The sequence below is a fragment of the Fringilla coelebs genome (assembly GCF_963513975.1).
Source record: "Fringilla coelebs genome assembly, chromosome: 22".
NCBI classification, from domain to species: domain Eukaryota; kingdom Metazoa; phylum Chordata; class Aves; order Passeriformes; family Fringillidae; genus Fringilla; species Fringilla coelebs.
In genome coordinates this window covers 6,813,365-6,829,983 of record NC_140048.1, presented here as the reverse complement: position 1 = coordinate 6,829,983, position 16,619 = coordinate 6,813,365, and the positions used below count along the sequence as shown (strand labels likewise).

Below are 16,619 nucleotides of genomic sequence, written 5' to 3'. Positions count from 1 at the left end.
CCCTCTGGACGTGATCAAACATCTCAACATCCTTCCCAAACTGAGGGGCCACAACTGGCCATGCTGAGCTGCATCTTGGCACTGAAACACTCAGACTCGTAAAGCTCTGACTCTGTTTACTTCTTGATTATGAGGAGGGGAAAAAGACAAGTGTCAAATACTTCTCCTCCCATTGGCTCCTTGGCAGAGGACAGGAGCAGCCCACAGAGGCCACATCATGCCCCCACCCAGCTGTGCCATCCCTGGCAGGACCCAGACATGCTGTGCGTGCCCAGACCATCACTGACTCTTCTCCCACCACTCCCAGGCTGTTGCAATGAACACCAAAACCAGCCTCCCAATAGAAAAGCAATGCCATTGTGGAGCTGATCCAAGCCCATCTCCTTGACTCCCTTTCTTCCATAGGCAGGAAACCCATTAATATGATGAAAACGACCTCAAATTGCTATTGCTGGTTTATTTAATCTGGCCGGGCTCCTTTCAATGCTCAGCCACCATCAGCAAAGACAAATTGCCTGTCTGATGTTTAAAGGTTTTGGGATGTAGGACAGCATTGATTTTGTGTGTCTGAAAAGGTGACGCTCCCTGGGCTTGCAGGGAGCGAGGGTTTGGTGACAGAGATCTGCTGTGCTGATCCTCCCACTTGTCCCATGTGTGTCACTGCCACACAGAGCCAGTGGCCACTGGGCACTGCAGAAAATTCAGGGAACAGAGTGGGAAGAGGAGGTGAAGTGATGGGGAAGAAGAAAAGCATCACATCCCTGAGCTCTGTGCTGTTGTCCACCCCGCTGCCTGCTGCCACATTTCTCCTCACAGAGAAAAGCAAGGCACAATTCTCCCCAAGAATATTTCTGGGTTTCACATTCTCTGAAGCTCAGAGAAAGGAAAAACAATTCTCATCATTGGCTGTGTCTGTGTTGTGCCAAAGTAGAATGCAAGATGGAGATTGTTTGCCCACAGTGATGGTGTTTCCTATCAGGACTAGGGGTGTGTGTGTGTGTTGGGACTGTTGGGTGACAGTCACGAGATTCAGAGCATTTGGAGCGCAGTGGAGTGCTTGGCAGACTCAGTTTAGATGTAATGTAATATAGTGTAATATAATATGGAATAATATAGTATAATAAAGTAATTAATTAGCCTTCTGATAAGATGGAATCAGATGCATCATTCTCTCCCCTCGTCAGGGGCAAAAATATCGCCATAGCTGCCCACCCTGCAGCTCTGCCAGGGGGTGGCTGGGACCCAGCATGGCACTGTGGGACCTCTCTGTGCCCGCTGCTCCTCCAGGCAGCCAAAAAGTCACCACTAAAAAGTCACCAGTGACTCCTCCAGGATGCACTGAGCAGATGGAGCACTTTGCCTCTCGCTGGGAAGCGTTAGTGACGGTCCTTGACTTCCAGGGACAAGCATTCCCAGTTCCAGGCAGTCACTGAGCCTGGCATTCCTGTTCTGGGCAGTCACTGAGCCTGGCATTCCCGTTCCGGGCAGTCACTGAGCCTGGCATTCCCAGTTCCAGGCAGTCACTGAGCCTGGCATTCCCGTTCCAGGCAGTCACTGAGCCTGGCATTCCTGTTCCAGGCAGTCACTGAGCCTGGCATTCCCGTTCCAGGCAGTCACTGAGCCTGGAGGGCAGCTGGGTTGCTGGGCTGGCACAGCAGCCACCTCCTGCTCTCCCACTGCTGGGGCATTCTTGACTTGGACCCTGCCAGGTGGGAAAGTCTCCATCCCTGCCAGGGAGTCACTGGGCCACCAGCCCCCAGGAGAGCCAAAACTGCCCTCCAGGACTGCCTGTCCCCTCTGAGAGCCCCCAGGCAGGGGCTTGTCACATTTACATTTTCTGAAAATTCCCTTTGCACAGGATTTTTCTCCTGGGAAGCTGAGAAGCCTCAGAGAAAAAGGAAAACAATACAATCTCATTTGCTTCTCCTGTGTTTTGCTCATGTGGAATGTGTGTGGAGATTGTTCACCCACAGGTGATTGTTCCATTGCACTCTGCTGGGAGTTGTTTTCACTCTTTGGACAATCAGTGCCAAGCTGTGTCGGGGCTCTGGAGAGAGTCACGAGTTTTCATTATTATCTTTTTAGCCTTCTGTAAGTATCCTTTCTGTATTCTTTAGAATAGTTTAACATTCTTTAATATGATACAATGTTATAAAATAACAAATTGGCCTTCTGGGAAGATGGAGTCAGATCCATCATTCCTCCCTGCCATGGGACACCCCACAGGGGCTGAGCACCCCGGCTGCCCCTCTGCAATCCTGTGCCTGTAAACCAGGGCAGTTCCACACCTCATACATCCTACATGCAAAATAAAACTGACTCCTTGCTCCTGCTTCCTCCCACAAATTCCTAGGAACAGCCCTCCAAGGGGAAGCTCCAAAGAAAGGAGTGATTAATTCTCGGTGGCACATTTAAACACCGTTTTTATTACAATTCAGCCTTTCACGCTCTTTGCCCTTTTCCGATTCATTCTTGCTCTTTTGAGGTGGAACGAGGCTGATGTTTTGCAGCTTCTGTTTTCAAGGGGAGTTTTTTAACTCCTGGTTTGCTGTTGTGGCTGTGCCAGGGATGAGAGCCTTTCCCAGAGGCTGCACCTGGGGTGCTCCTGAGGTGCAGTGGGTGCTCTGCTCTCCCAGCAGAGATGTGGGTGCAGTGGGACTCAGTGGGGCACTCTGGGGGGCAGTGGGGTGCAGAGGGGCTCAGTGGGGTGCAGTGGGGCACAGCCCAGCCTCCAGTCCCGCGATTCCACCACACAGTGCTCTGCGCCGTGGTGTTTTACAACACACAGCAACAAAACCTGAAATGTACTGGAAATAATTCTGCTATCAAATGCATTCAGCTCTGTTTGTTTGCTTTTAAATTAACATTGGGGATGAAATGATTCACTGAACTACAAAGAGATCCCTCGACTTGACAAGAGTCGCAGGCAGGATTCCTTCCACTTTCAGTTATCACAGGAAAAAACATTTCAACATCTTGTCTGCTCAGTGCAAGAAAAATAGTTCTGTGCTCTGTGCCTGGGAAACAAGGAGCTTATCAAAACAATCTCCAGCATCAGAGGGACGAGATGGCAGAGCCTCCAGTGAGGCACCTTTTCGCTCGCTGTGCACAGCCCTGGAGCTGCTGAAAGGAAGGACAGGGCTCTGAACAGCCCAGGGCCACTTTCATGGACTGCTGGTGACAAAGGGATGGATCCCACAGGAACCAGAGCAGGAGGAGCAGCCACTCTAAAAGGATGCTACAGCCTGGACCCAAAGAAATGGGGAAAAGGGAATGTTTCTCAGTGATTTTCCTGCAGAGGGAAGGAGGAAAGTATCCCAGAGATACAGGGAGAGGATAAGCAGCAGGCTCTGTGCCCCCTCACCCCAGATCCTTTGGAGGTCACTCATCCCTCTGCACTGTGCCCATCCTCTCAGCCAGAGCAAAACCGGATGGATTCAATGATCCTAAGAGGTCTTTTCCAACTTCAATGTTTCTCTGGTTCCAAGAAAAGCTCCTCCCTGATCCCTGCCTGGATGAGGACCCTGCCTGCAACCACAGCAGGGCATTCCAGGCTCCTCCAGGAGCCACTTGAGGTAGAGATTAGGAGCCATGGCAGAGCAAGCATGGATGGATAAGCCGGACTAGTCAAAGAGCACTTAAGCTTGGAGTCATAATTAGACAGGTCTGGTGGGGCCAGAGGGACAGGAGCCACGACCTTGAAGGTATCAGGGAAGAGGACTGGCAACAAGGAGGCAAAAGGGCTGCTTTACCTGCTCTGAAAAGTGATTTAAACTGCCTTGAACAACTTCATCGCCAAGAAGTTTTGGAGGATGTGCTGACCAACACCAGCAGTGGGCTGGCAGCAAGGCCAGGCTCTGCTGCACCCACCCCCAGCACCCACTACCAGGGATGGACACTCGGATCCCAAACAGCTCCTCAGAAGTCCCCATCAGCCTGCCAAGGAGCAGGAGCACCCAACAGCTCCCTTGGCAAGGCTGGCATCTGTGCAGCAAACATTTCTGGGTGGTTTAGGGCTGGGGAAAGATGGGTGACTCCAGGAAGGGACTGGGAAGGGTCTGCTTCTGGGAAAGGTAGATGGAACGATGGATGTCGAGGAAATGCTGCAGGAAAGCATCATAGAAAAAGTCATAAATATCCAAATCATTTTAGTGAGCAAATTCCTTTAATTTTGGTGCCATGAGAATAAACACAAAGCAAAGAAGCCTAAGAAATTAATCATTTCCCTCCTTGGGTTGCCCTTTATGAAGGAAATTCCAGTATCCAGGTCTCCAGCTGTGCAAGGACTTCCAAAAGTTCCCTGGTTTGCCAAGGCCTTTTTCCCACAAGACCAACACTTCTTCTGTGGGTGGGCTTTGGGGGAAAGCCAGAGTTTGGACAGATGCTGAGGCATGTGGAAGTATAGACTTAGGTTAGGTTTTATTTCTTTTTTTTAAAAAAGAATTTTTTTATTCCTTTTCAAGCTGGTTTGCTAATTCCAGTCTGAAAGCTTCCGACTTTTCCAGAGCCAACAAGGTCACCTGACAATCAAACTCCCGGATTCCATCAAGGCCCTTCCACCCAGCTAATGAAAACAAATGCTGCTGGGACAAGGGCCATCCTTCTTTCTGTCCTCTGGGGCCCTGAGAACGGGCTGGCTTGAGGCTTCTCTTTATAGATGTTGTGTTAACAAATGAGCCAAGTGATGTTCTGGCTGCTCCCAGGTACATCCAATGCCCAAAGCAAAATGGAGCTGGTCCTGCTCCTGGGTCACCAATGCTGACAGTGTCAGCCTCTGTGTCTGGTCCCTGGCACACAAAATTCATGTTCCTCTAAGAAGGTGCAAAGTAAAACCCATCAGAAGCTGTTTCCCACAGCAGGGGCAGGAGAGGGGCTCAGCAGCCAATTAATGATGGCTAATTGCCTCTTGCCTCCTGGCCCAGGCCCTCAGAGAGAGGGAGCTGACACTGCCTGGGGATGGCTGAGCTGCTGAGGGAAGGGGGGACTTAACCCCCTTTTATGAAGTCTGAGCCCCCAGCTTTGTTGTAAACCCAGTGTTTCAGGTGGTGAAATGCCTTTTAAAAGCAGCATTAAACCTCCCCAGATGTGACAGTGATCACAGGGGTCCCAGGATGAGGGAAGGGATGAGAAAGTTGATTTCATGTTCAGACGGCTTGATTTATTATTTTATTATATATATTATATTAAAAACTGTATTAAAAGAATAGAAGGAAGGATTTCATCAGAAGGCTGGCTAAGAATAGAAAAGGAATGAATGACAAAGGTTCAGACTGACTGAGACAGTCTGGACAGCTGGACTGTGCTTGGCCATTAATTAGAAACAACCACGTGAGACCAATCCCAGCTCCACCTGTTGCATCCCACAGCAGCAAAAAAATCACTGTTTGCATTTTGTTCCTGTTCTCAGCTTCTCAGGAGGAAAAATCCTAAGGAAAGGATTTTTCAGAAAATACCATGGCTACACCCAGACAGGTCCTGACTTGGGGAGAAGCCCAGAGAAGGCAGGCAGCAGGACAGGACAGCATGTTTGTGCCATAAGCCAGCCCTGAGGGAAGGCAAACATGACCTCATGGGGATCAGTTGGTTTGCAGCAGGACCTTGGCTGCAGCAGCTTCTATTTCCAGCAGCACTGAGCTCCCCTCACTTCTAAGGGCCTCCAGCCTGGAGGATGTCTTTTTTTCCCCTCAGTATTCAAGTGCTGGCACAGTCTCTGGCTGCTGGCCCTGCGGGTACCAGGGGATGAATGAGGGCAGTTGGAGCACAGGGGAAATAACAGCTTACTTTTATTGGGAGATAAAGAAATGGAGACAAGGCGGGAGTGGAGGAGGGCTTAAATAAAACTGTGCAGCTCAGGCTGGAGGCTGTGGAAAGCAGCAGGGAAGAGGCAGGAGATGCCATGGGCATCTCCAGGCTGGTGAGCAGATCCTGCCCATCTGTCTGTCTGCCTGTCTGTCTGTCTGCAGCCTCAGCCCATGCTGGCCAGCACCTCATAGCCTCTGGCACTGACTCCAGGAGCAAGTGGGCGTCCCTTTGGAGGCAAACCCAGGGAACCTGAGACCCCTGTAGTCCCTACTGCTTCCCTCCCCTCACTGCTGCTCACCCAGAAAAAAGCTGCAGCTGTGACACAAAAAAAATCCAAAACCAAAATAATTTTTTTAAAAATTAAACAAACAAACAAACAAACAAACAAACAAAACAACAAAAAAGTGTTAAGTGCTTTGTTTGTAGAATTGCCCTAATATTTAGGCTTTTCTCCCAAACTCATTTCATTTGTTATTCCATTTGTTATTCTTTCCTCCCTGCCTTGAAGCCAGAAGCAGGACCTGGGTGTGTGAGGGGCAGGAGGACAGGCAGAGGCTTTCCCTGGCAGCTCTGGGGACAGCGAGCCAGGCTCCCCAGAGCTGTCTCCTCTTCTCCATCCCCCCTGCCCCGTGGCTGTAGGGGCAAAGGAGCCCAGGATGGTCAGGGTGCTGCTGGAACACCTGGTGCCTTGGTGTTTTACACCTCTCTCTCTGGGGAGGGGGACTGAGGAGAAGCCGTGTCCCTTTGCCAGAGGACAGTGACCTGCCAAGGGACATCCCACAGTGAGAGCCAGGCAGGGCCACCCTCACCTCTGCTGGGAGCTGCAGCACCAGGGGTTTACCCTTGAGCTCTTGTTTTGCCGTTGTTCTCTGGAGCAAGACACCTTCTCTTCCCACAAACAAAGCCATAAATCCTGGAGCAAGCAGGCTTCACGGGGAGAAAAAGTGAAGCTGGGATGACAGCGCCAGGGAGTTGTGTGAGGAGGTAAATTACTTGAAATATTGCTGAAAACTTCCATGCCGTAAATATAGTTCTGATCCCAGCTAATCAATCACCACAATTATTCTATAAATAAGGGAAAGGTTGGCTGTGTGGTACGGGACTTTTTTCCACAGGCCTCTGGAGCAAATTTGTTAGCATCTTAAAATAAACTATTTGCTCCAGGTAGTTTGTTTGTTCTCTCCAGGCTGCATCATCCTCTCATTCATTTTTCATCACCTTTGGATTGGTCATTGGGAATCTTTTAGTGCCTTTTTTTCCCTGCCTAGCTCTCACAAAGGGATGCTGCAGGGAGGAGGTTTAAAAACCAGCCAGACAAAACACGTCCAGGTGGGTCTCAGCCCAGAGTTCTCCCCCCCAGCTCCTCCCAGTGCTCATGCTTAGGAAGCCTCTGTTTAATGTCTTTTCCACAGGGCTATAAACTCACAACAGGCCATTTTTTCCCTTTTATAGATCAGCATTACTAATTTATTGGCAGTTTACTATTTGGAAATGTTCTCATATAAATTAATGGGAAGGTGATATTACACCTGAGTCCCTGGGGGAGGAGGAAGCCAAACAAACACACAGTCCCGGTGCTCAAGGAATGGCAGCATGTTAAATCAGCCCTTTGCTCTGCAGAACCTGTTGTTCCAAGGGCAGAGCTTGGGCTCTGGCTGTGCCAGGGCTCCCACAGAGCCCATCCTGAGGAGCCAGCCCAGCTCCAGGGCACACAGGTTGGCATCCTGTGCTCTCCCCATAATCTGCTTCTCCCCAGCTCCCAGCACTGCCTGATCTCCCTTCCTAACTGTGCTTTCCACGGTGCTTTCCAGGTGTGCAGGCACTCCCAGCCTCTCCACCAGGGATTTAATTACACGCCAGAGGAAGAAGTACCCGGCTCAGCCAGCTCCAGCCACTGCTGTGAAACAGCAGCATCCAGGGCAATTGTGTCGGTGAAATGGGATAAAACCAGCTAAACCCAGACAAATCAGCACTGGGGAGGGGATGGGGAGCCAGCATACATGGTGGGGGGGGGATGAGGAGGGGTTTTTATTATCCATTTCATGCGCTTCAGGAGCAAAAATTGAACTTTTCTGCCCCAATAATACATCTCCTGCTTGATAGAAGGTTTCCCAGCCCCAGGTGCATCCCACTGCAAGCTTGGAGCTGGAGAAGAGCTGAGTTCTGTGGCTCTGGGGTGTCCTGCAGTGTCCCACACAGAGGGCAGGACGCAAAGCCACTCAGCTGGAGGGGAACACTGTGTTCATTGACACGCTCCTTTTATTTTATCAAACCATTGCTATTTATGAGGGAAGCTTATTGAGTTAAATCACTTCTCCTGCAGTAATATAAAAATGCTGTGGCTCAGGAATGCTGACAGACAGGAGAGCCAGGCTCACTTTTCTTGCTGAGCAGATGAGGAACAGGAATGATTATTTTGTATCGCTTTACGAAAGAGACCTTCTTGTAATATACCTGCTGTGCATTGATAAATAGCACCAGCAGATAATAAGGGCCTTGGGCAAGGAGCAAGGAAGAAAAAAGGCTTTCCAGCATGTGAACACAAATGCTTTAAATGTGAACTAAATTGGCCTGATCATTCCTCAGATTTGCAGAATTAAACCGTGCCCAATTGTCAACATCAGTGAGATTGATGAGACAAATACAGCCAAAGCAAAGGGAATCTGTAACAGCCCTGGCAGAGAGGCTCGCAGGGTTTGGGAGCCACACACTGTTCATGAAACCCAGTGCCATAATTTCATCCCACTCTGAGCCACCTCCCAGCAATGGGGAGCTGGGAAAGTTCACCAAACAGGAATGCAGGATGAGGACACTGCTGCTGGAGTTGGAGATAAGCCAAGCTCAGTGTCAGACCTCTGCTCTTACAAAATCCTCTTTGCATTTTGCAGGGCTCAGCCTGTGAGTGCTGTGCACCCCATCGAGGTGAAAACCCCAAAATTCAGCGCAGATAAAGGTCCTAGGAAGCAGAATAGGTTTCTTTATTTCACCCTCTGCAGCACCCAGGATGGGATTAGCTTTCCTTCCCCGTGAGGAGCCTGTGAGGGCTCCTCTCCTTCACAGGGCAAGGAGACCTTTGCTTCAGCTTCACTTCTCTGGTTGTTAATGTCTCCCAGCTGACAGCCACCGTGAAGGAGAGAAGCCTCACTTCAGCTTGCAGCAGCTCAGTGCAAAACCTGGGGAAACCATGGCAATGCTGAGGCCAGTGTCACCCTTCTAAAGCTGCCAAGGATTTCTCAGCAGAGGTAACAAAGGCAGGTACCTCTCCTGCTGGTGAAAGCACCGTTCCCAGGCTCCTGCAAGCGCTGTTTCTTAGGCTTCTGCTCATGACCCCAGCCAGTGCTCCTGGTCTCTCCATCCCCTGTCTCATCCACCTGGGCTCTCCAGGCTCTGCTTGGCCTCTCAGCTCCCTGCCTGACAGCCCACGGGCCAGAGATGAATCCAGCACTGCCTGTGCCTCCATCAAACCAAAGGCACAGTGCTCAGGGTGGGCAGCTGGATTCCTGCTGCCTGTGCTGAAGGTGATTAAGATGCTCACTCATCTGTCCTCAGGGTCCTGCTTCAGTCAGGGCTTTGTAGCCTGGCCAGGGAAGCCAGTGAGTGACAAATGATTGATTTGAGCTCATTCCTATCAGCCCTCACTCCTATCAGCCCTCACTCCTATCATCCATGCTGGAAGAGTGGCAGAGCTAGAGCAGATTCATCAACACAGTCCTGGACCTGCCCTCAGGATTCTTGTAGCTGTAGATATCTCACATGAGGATTGTGTCCTGGACTTGTGTTCAGCATTCTTGTACCTGGAAATATCTCACATGAGGAGTGTGTCCTGGACCTGTGTTCAGGATTCTTGTACCTGGAAATATCTCACATGAGGAGTGTCCTGGACTTGTGTTCAGGATTCTTGTGCCTGGAAATATCTCACATGAGGAGTGTCCTGGACTTGTGTTCAGGATTCTTGTACCTGGAGATATCTCACATGAGGAGTGTGTCCTGGACTTGTGTTCAGGATTCTTGTGCCTGGAGATATCTCACATGAGGATTGTGTCCCCATCCCACCCCACACACAGGCATGCTGAGCATCGTGGCGTCCCACACCACCCTCAGCTCAGCAAGGGGCTCATGAATTTGTTAAGCCAGAGCTAGAAATAAGAGGTGTAGGAGAACCTCAGGGCTGCTCCTGAATACCAAGAAGAAGAGGAAGCACTGAGCTCCCTGCTCAGCTCCAAGGACAAAGCATTCCCCAGCTCCATCCCCATCCAGTCCGCAGCATCCTGCAGGTGGCTCCTAAGGGACCTGCAGGCACTTTAGGGTGAGGACCAGCACCTGGGCAAGCTGTGGGGCTGTCAGGGATGGAGATTTGGGGGCTTTGGCTCGCTCTGGGGGTGGAGGAGGGGTATGGAGGGGGCAGGCATGTTCCTTGCCTTCATTAAGATCCGAGGCTTTAGCGCAGTTCTGCTGCCGGGCTGCTAAGTCAGGGCTTCACGCTTTCTAATTTTTTCTTTTGTCTTGCATACACACACGAGACAGATTTTGCTTCCACAAGGGATATTTATAGGACATATGTTGGAGCTTGAAGAAGCTGATTAGCCATGTTTAGCTTGAAAAAGGAAGAAACTGGATGAGAGCAGCCTGGCCAGACAAATACTACAGAAGATGTGAGCTTTGGGGAGCAGCTCTGCCAGAGACTGAGATGTGGAAGGTTATGGACTCAAACAATGCACCATTTCCAAAGCATCAGGTGCCAGGTGTGCAGCCCACAGCCAAAGGCAAGAAGGGAAAGTTTTGGGGGTGTGGCAGCTAAACTTCTGATTTGTGATGTTTTTGGGGTCCCCTGTCGTGGGGAGGAAAGATGAATTTGACTCCATGTTCATAGAAGATTAATTTATTATTTTATGATATTATATTAAAGACTACTATGCTAAAACTGCACTAAAGAATAGAGAAAGGATGCAGACAGAAGGCTTAACCAGATATTCCTTAAAAACTCTGACTCTTTCTTCAGAGTCCTACACAGCCTGACTGTGATTGGGCATTAAGTCAAAACAATTCACATGTTGGATAAACAATCTCCAACCACATTCCAAAGCAGCAAAACGCAGGAGAAGCAAATGAGATCATATTGTTTTCCTTTTTCTCTGAGGCTTCGCATCTTCCCAGAAGAAATCCTGGCAAAGGGATTTTTCCAGAAAATATGACAGTTACACTGATTTGCATCAGAGCAGCCCAGGTTCAGAGGGGGTGAGCACCCACCACTGGACAGTGACCACACCAAACCAATTTTGTTTGGCAACAAGCTGGGTTTGGAGCCAGATAAAGGAAAAGGCTGTTAAGAAGCAGATGCTATGAGGTGGGATAATGCTTTTTTATCAGGGCAGTTTCCTCCCTTTCCCAACCAGCTCAGGTGTAGCACTCTCCCTCCCTGGGGAAGGAAATCAGGACATTCACACATAGGCCTGAGGGGTTTCATCCCTGCTGAGGGGCCTTGAGAAGCAGCTGTCATGTCTTAAAAAGGGAAATAAATCATCAAAGACCCCTAAGGTCCCTGCAGAATTATTCCTGGGGCCTTCCACTGGAGGACCCACAACTTCCATCAGGGGAGGTACCTGGGCATTCCCACCTGAACCTAAGCCTGTATCAACACACTGAACTCTGGTGTTTGTGGGCTTTTCCCACCCCCAACAGATCAAGACTGACACCATCACTTGGAACAACAGACATCTAAATTGCAGCAATTCAGTCCTGCCTCTGGATCCCCAGGTGCTGAGATCTTCCTGCTATCTACTTTTATCCCTTCTTTCTCTCTCTTTCTTTTCCTTATGTATTCTCTTAAGTGATATCTCTATATTGCTATATTTTTATTAATAACAACCAAACCAGCTTCATATTCCCTTTCCACTGCAACCAAATTGTTTTAAAATAAACCTCTCATACATATAAACACATAAAACCACTGGTCATTTAGTGTCATTTCACTCCTATTTGCCCCAAGGGGCCTGTTAACAAGAACCTCAGCTCATTTTCAGCTCCCTCACTGGGAGTGTCTGAGACCACTGGGCTCCTGGAGCTGGGGATGTGAGGTGGGCTCTGCCTCCCCTCCTCGGGGAAGGACTGGAGGGACAGAGGCAGCACACCCCCCTGGAAAAATGAGCTGTGGCTGCAAAGCTGGCTGACCCCTCCAGGCAGGCAGTCTCCACAGCTGGGATGCTCTGGGGGTTTGGGTGACTCTTCTGGGCTTGCAGAATGGACCCACAAAATCCCATCCAGCTTTTCCCCACCTCAGCCCTCCCCTCCTGCTCTCCTGCCTCGTGATTCTCTTTCTGTGGGTCCAGCCTGCCAGGCTGGAGCTGTGCCTTGCTAGACAATCTTGTTTAGACCATTAGAGGAGTTTGGGGCTGTGGGGGATGCTTTCTGAAGGGAGTGCAAGTCTCAAGAGAGCTGCTCAGTGTATAAAATCCCCGGGGTGTTTTCCAGAATCCTATTCCCTGTCAGCACTGGTCTGAAAAACGAAAGGACGACGCTACAAGTAGACAGAAATTGCATTATCCTCCTCTGTGCTTCACAAGCTCCAAGTAACACTTCTGCTTCTCCCGTATGAAAAGGAAAATGGGTAATGACAACCTACTTCTACTGAAGAGACAATTTTCACTCCTCCTTGGCAAGTGTAGCTGGGACAGTGTCTTTCTCTCCACTCAGAGGCAAATTAACAGATTTTGCCTCAGAACACGGCGGATGAAGAACAGCTGGCAGCATTTCCCTGCTGTGGTTCACAGCACCCTTGGGGTGCCCACACCCGGCCCAGCTCACAGCAGGTGGGTGGGTGAACACACAGGGGCTGTAATGAACAAACTGGGAAGTGCAGACCCCATCGAAGGGAAAAAACCCTCTCTTCTCCCCAAACACAGCCTCTGTGCACCACAGCCCAGCAGCCAGCCCCAGCCAGCGCCTGCAGCTTGGCACCAGCATCAGGAACTTTGCTCTCTCTGCGCGCTGACTCTGAGAAGAACAAGTTAGACAAATGAATTCGCTAATGACTTCCTTCCCTCCTCCTTAAATGGGGGGATAATTCACGGTTCCTGCTCCCGCAGCGGGGCTGCTCCATCGCCTGCCCGCGGCAGGCTGAGAGGATGAGTGAGACAAAGGGGGCCAAGATTGCCGGGTGGCACCGCCCGCCTTTTCAACCACCGCAGAAACGCTGTGCTGGCGGCTTTAGGGAGGCACGGAGTGAGTGCTGCACGTGTGGCTGGGCTGGTGACAGGCAGGGCTCTCCAGAGGGCAGCAAGGATGCACACACTCTGCCCAGGTATCGCCTTCCCTGTGAGGTTTCTGCTCCGAGCATCCCAAACTAGCCCTGAACCCAAATAATTGCCTGTACAGAAAAGCTCTGCCTGCACACCTGCTTTGGTGCTGTCGAAAACCTCAGCTCTCCTTCGATCTCTTTTGTTTCTGGAAGCTTCTGGCTGGTGATGATGCAATGTGGAGTTGAGGCCAGAAGCTTAAGAAGAGGTTCAGGGCTGGAGGAAGGCTGGTGATGAGGGCATGGGGCCTTTCCATGGTTGCAGTCACTTGGCTGATCAAGGTGTATAGACTATGACAGATATTTATAGCAAAAAATTCAGAACCCCAACCCTGGCACTGCCAGGCCCCCCATGGTCCTCCCTGCAATTGTCCCTTAGCTCCACACACTTGGCACAAATGGGGAAATAATATTTTTTTAAGTGAGGCTCAGTTAAGAGGATTTGTTTGAGATACAAGATAGCTCCCATTAACGTTTGCTTGTTTGGGTTTATTTAAGCCTTAATTGAGTGTCTTTTACTTAACTGCGTTCCAGTATCTCTCTCAGCCTCTTAAGAAACAATCACATGCTCTTTCCTTCTTCTCTCTCAAGAATTTTCGTGTTAGTGAGCTGGGTTTAAAGGCTGATAAAGTCCATGGGCTTGCAATAAAGCTGAGCTTTCTTTCAAGTCCCTGCACATGCAGCCCCAGGAAGGTGTGCCCAGGTCAGCCCTGGGTTTCGTCACCTCTCTGTGCCAAAGCTGCCTTAATCAGCAGCTGTGAGCATTGTGATCATGGGAATTTTTTTGTCATGAACACTCTGAGGCTTGAGGCTCCTTCCCTCCCAGAGGCAGATTTGACAGAGGCACAGCCAGTTTGTAACTGGCCTCACTCCAGGAGGTGAGGAGGGGACAGTGGCACCACCGAGGGCGGGATTGACTGGTGGCTGTGAAGGAACTAAGCCCTGACCACCCAAAAAGACAAGGACGGTGCTCAGTGAAAACCAAAGACAGCCTGGGCGGTATTTAGGTACTTTTGTAGCCTTGGTTCTGTCTGGGCTGGGACGGGAGATCTCTTTTCTCCAGGCAGCTGCCACCTCCCAGCACAAGCTGGTCCACAGTTCAGCCCCTGACATTTCATCCTTCCCACATGAGGTTCCATCTGACCTGGAGCCCAGCTCCAAGGAAGGAACGTGAGGGTTTGGATCCTGGACTACAGCACCTCCAGCAGCAGCTGGAGCCCATCCAGCGGGAGCACACGTGAGCAGCAGGGGCTGGCAAGGTGTCCAAGGGACAGTGCTGACCTTCCATCCAGCTGTCCTGCTCGCAGGAAGATTTTCTCTCTGAGGAATAAGTTTCTCTGGAGGCAAAAAAGAAAGCCAGTGAGTCAGAAAGGCAGCAGAGATTCATCTTTACACAAGCCTTGCTTTCTGCTGTGACTGCTCAGAGCCAAGCAAGCCGTGGTCACTGGCGTGCCCCTTCCTTGCAGGTGGTTTGTCCCTGTGAAGGGACACCCCGGCAGCGCTGGCTATGTGCACAATGCTTCTGCTCCTCTCTCATAGCCAGGAGCAGCTTTGAAGAATCCATCCCCAAATGCATACAAAAACTTATTTTATTGCAGCAGCTGAACAGAAAAGCAGCTCTGCTTTTGAGAGACACACTTTTCTTACAGTACAGCAGGAATAATGTCGCTCCTTACTGGCAGCACCCCCGGAAAGAGAGAAAACGCATCAGGCTCTGATGAAACACCTCCCAAAATAACCAGCGCCTCTCCGGCACGCTCCCCTTTGTGCTCGGCTGTTTTTGGGCGAGCACGGAGCACGAAAGGCACTTCCAGCCGAAGGGAATTCGGTGTTGGCTGCGTATCTCTCTGTGCGGGGGCCCGAGGCGGCGGTGGCGGGTCCGCGCTCCCGCTGGCCCGGTATTATACCTGCGGGCCAGCTGTGCAGATCGGGATGGAAACTCTCCCAGGGTTGGCTCGAGAGCGGGATGCCCGCTCCGGGAGCAGGATGCCCGCTCTGCCGGCTGGTGGAGCCCGCTGCAGAAACAGCCGGGCCCGCTCACCGGGCAGCGGGCCGGGGCTCCCCGGGGCTGCCGAACTACGGGGGACCCCTCACCCTGCCCGCAAAGCACGGACTGAACCCGCACTCCCCTGCTGCCCGCGGGGCGGGGACGGGCTGTACGGGACACCGGGGCTCCGCCCGGCGGCACCGCGGTCCCGGGGTGCGGAGCCGCGGGGCCAGTGCCCACCGGCGGAGCCGGGGCTCCGCTCCCCGGGGCCGCCAACGAGCGACTGCTCGCGGGGTCCGGGGAAAGAAGCTCTCCAGCGGGGGAAACGGCTGCCGGAGCCGGCGTCCCGGGGAGGGACGGGCCGATCCCCGGCGGGGTCCCGGCACTGCCCGGCGATCCCCAGCGGAGACGGAGTCGCAAGCGGGTCTGAGTGCGGGTGCCGAGCCGGGTCCACCCCCGCTCGGCCGCGGCGCGGAGGGGCCGCGCTCCGCCCCCGCCTCCGCCCCGCGCAACTTCCCCGCGCCGCGGCCCCCCGCCCCCGCCCCGCGGGTGCGCGCAGAGACGCGCGCGCGCCCAGCCCCGCCGCGCCGCGCCGAGCCGAGCCGAGCCGAGCCTAGCCGAGCCGAGCCGAGCCGAGCCCCGGTGAACCGCACCGCGCCGAGCCGAGCCGCACCGAGACGCGCATGGGGCGCGCAGCCTCCGCGGGCGCGCAGCTGCCCCGCCGGCGCTGAGGGGCCGGAGCACCGGAGCACCGGAGCACCGGAGCACAGACCCCCGTGCTCGCCGCCGCCGCCGCCGGGCATGCCCGCCCCGCCGGCCGCCGCCTGCCCCGCCGCTGAGCGCCGCCGCGGGCGCGGGGCGGCGCGCCCGGATGGAGCGCTGAGGCGCTGAGCCCCGCCGGGCCGGGCCGGACCGGGCCGAGACGTGACGATGTGGATGCGACGGCTCCCGGGAAGCAGGTAGGACAGAGGAGCGATGGCCCCGCGGGCCAGCGCTTCGGGCATCCCGCCGCCGGGCGCGCTCGGAGAGCGGCGGAGTTAAACCATGAACTTGGAGTGGGGAGTGCGGAGAGGGCTGGGGAGCGGAGCGGGGTGCGGGATGGAGAGCGGTGTGTGAAGCGGAGAGGGAAGTGCACGGTGCAGCCGGCGGCTGCCGGCGCTCGGGGAGGCGGCCGGTCCGCGCTCCGCGCGGTGCCGGGCTCCCCCCACCCGGTTCCCCCGCCCCGCTCGCCCGCCCTGCCCAGGAGATGGATCCGCGGTCAGCGTCCCCTCGCCGGCTGCTCGCTGCCCTCTGGCCGCCCCGGCGGGGGCCGCTCGGGGGAAGGGGCTGGGGGGGCGTCCGTGGTGCGGGCAGATGGATGGATAGACGGATGGATGGATGGTTGGATAGACGGATAGATGGATGGATGTGTTTGGGAGATTAATCGAGAATTGCAAAGCAGAGGAGACGGAGGCAAAGTGTTACGTAACACATTTTCATTACCGCTGCGAAGTCATCTGAGCCGAAATCTTGTTATTTCCATGGTGCTGTGGCTGGAAA

General features: G+C 52.9%; 1 protein-coding gene across 1 annotated transcript in view; it reads left to right on the top strand.

The window, feature by feature from the left end:
• Positions 1 to 16,010: 16,010 nt before the first annotated feature.
• Positions 16,011 to 16,619, top strand: part of AJAP1 (adherens junctions associated protein 1) — a gene marked incomplete at both ends in the record, with an annotated part of 28,643 nt that continues 28,034 nt past the window's right edge. The window contains one exon of the mRNA XM_084220148.1: positions 16,011 to 16,039. Within this exon, the coding sequence (XP_084076274.1) occupies positions 16,011 to 16,039 (29 nt within the window). The remainder of the gene's footprint in view (positions 16,040 to 16,619) is intronic.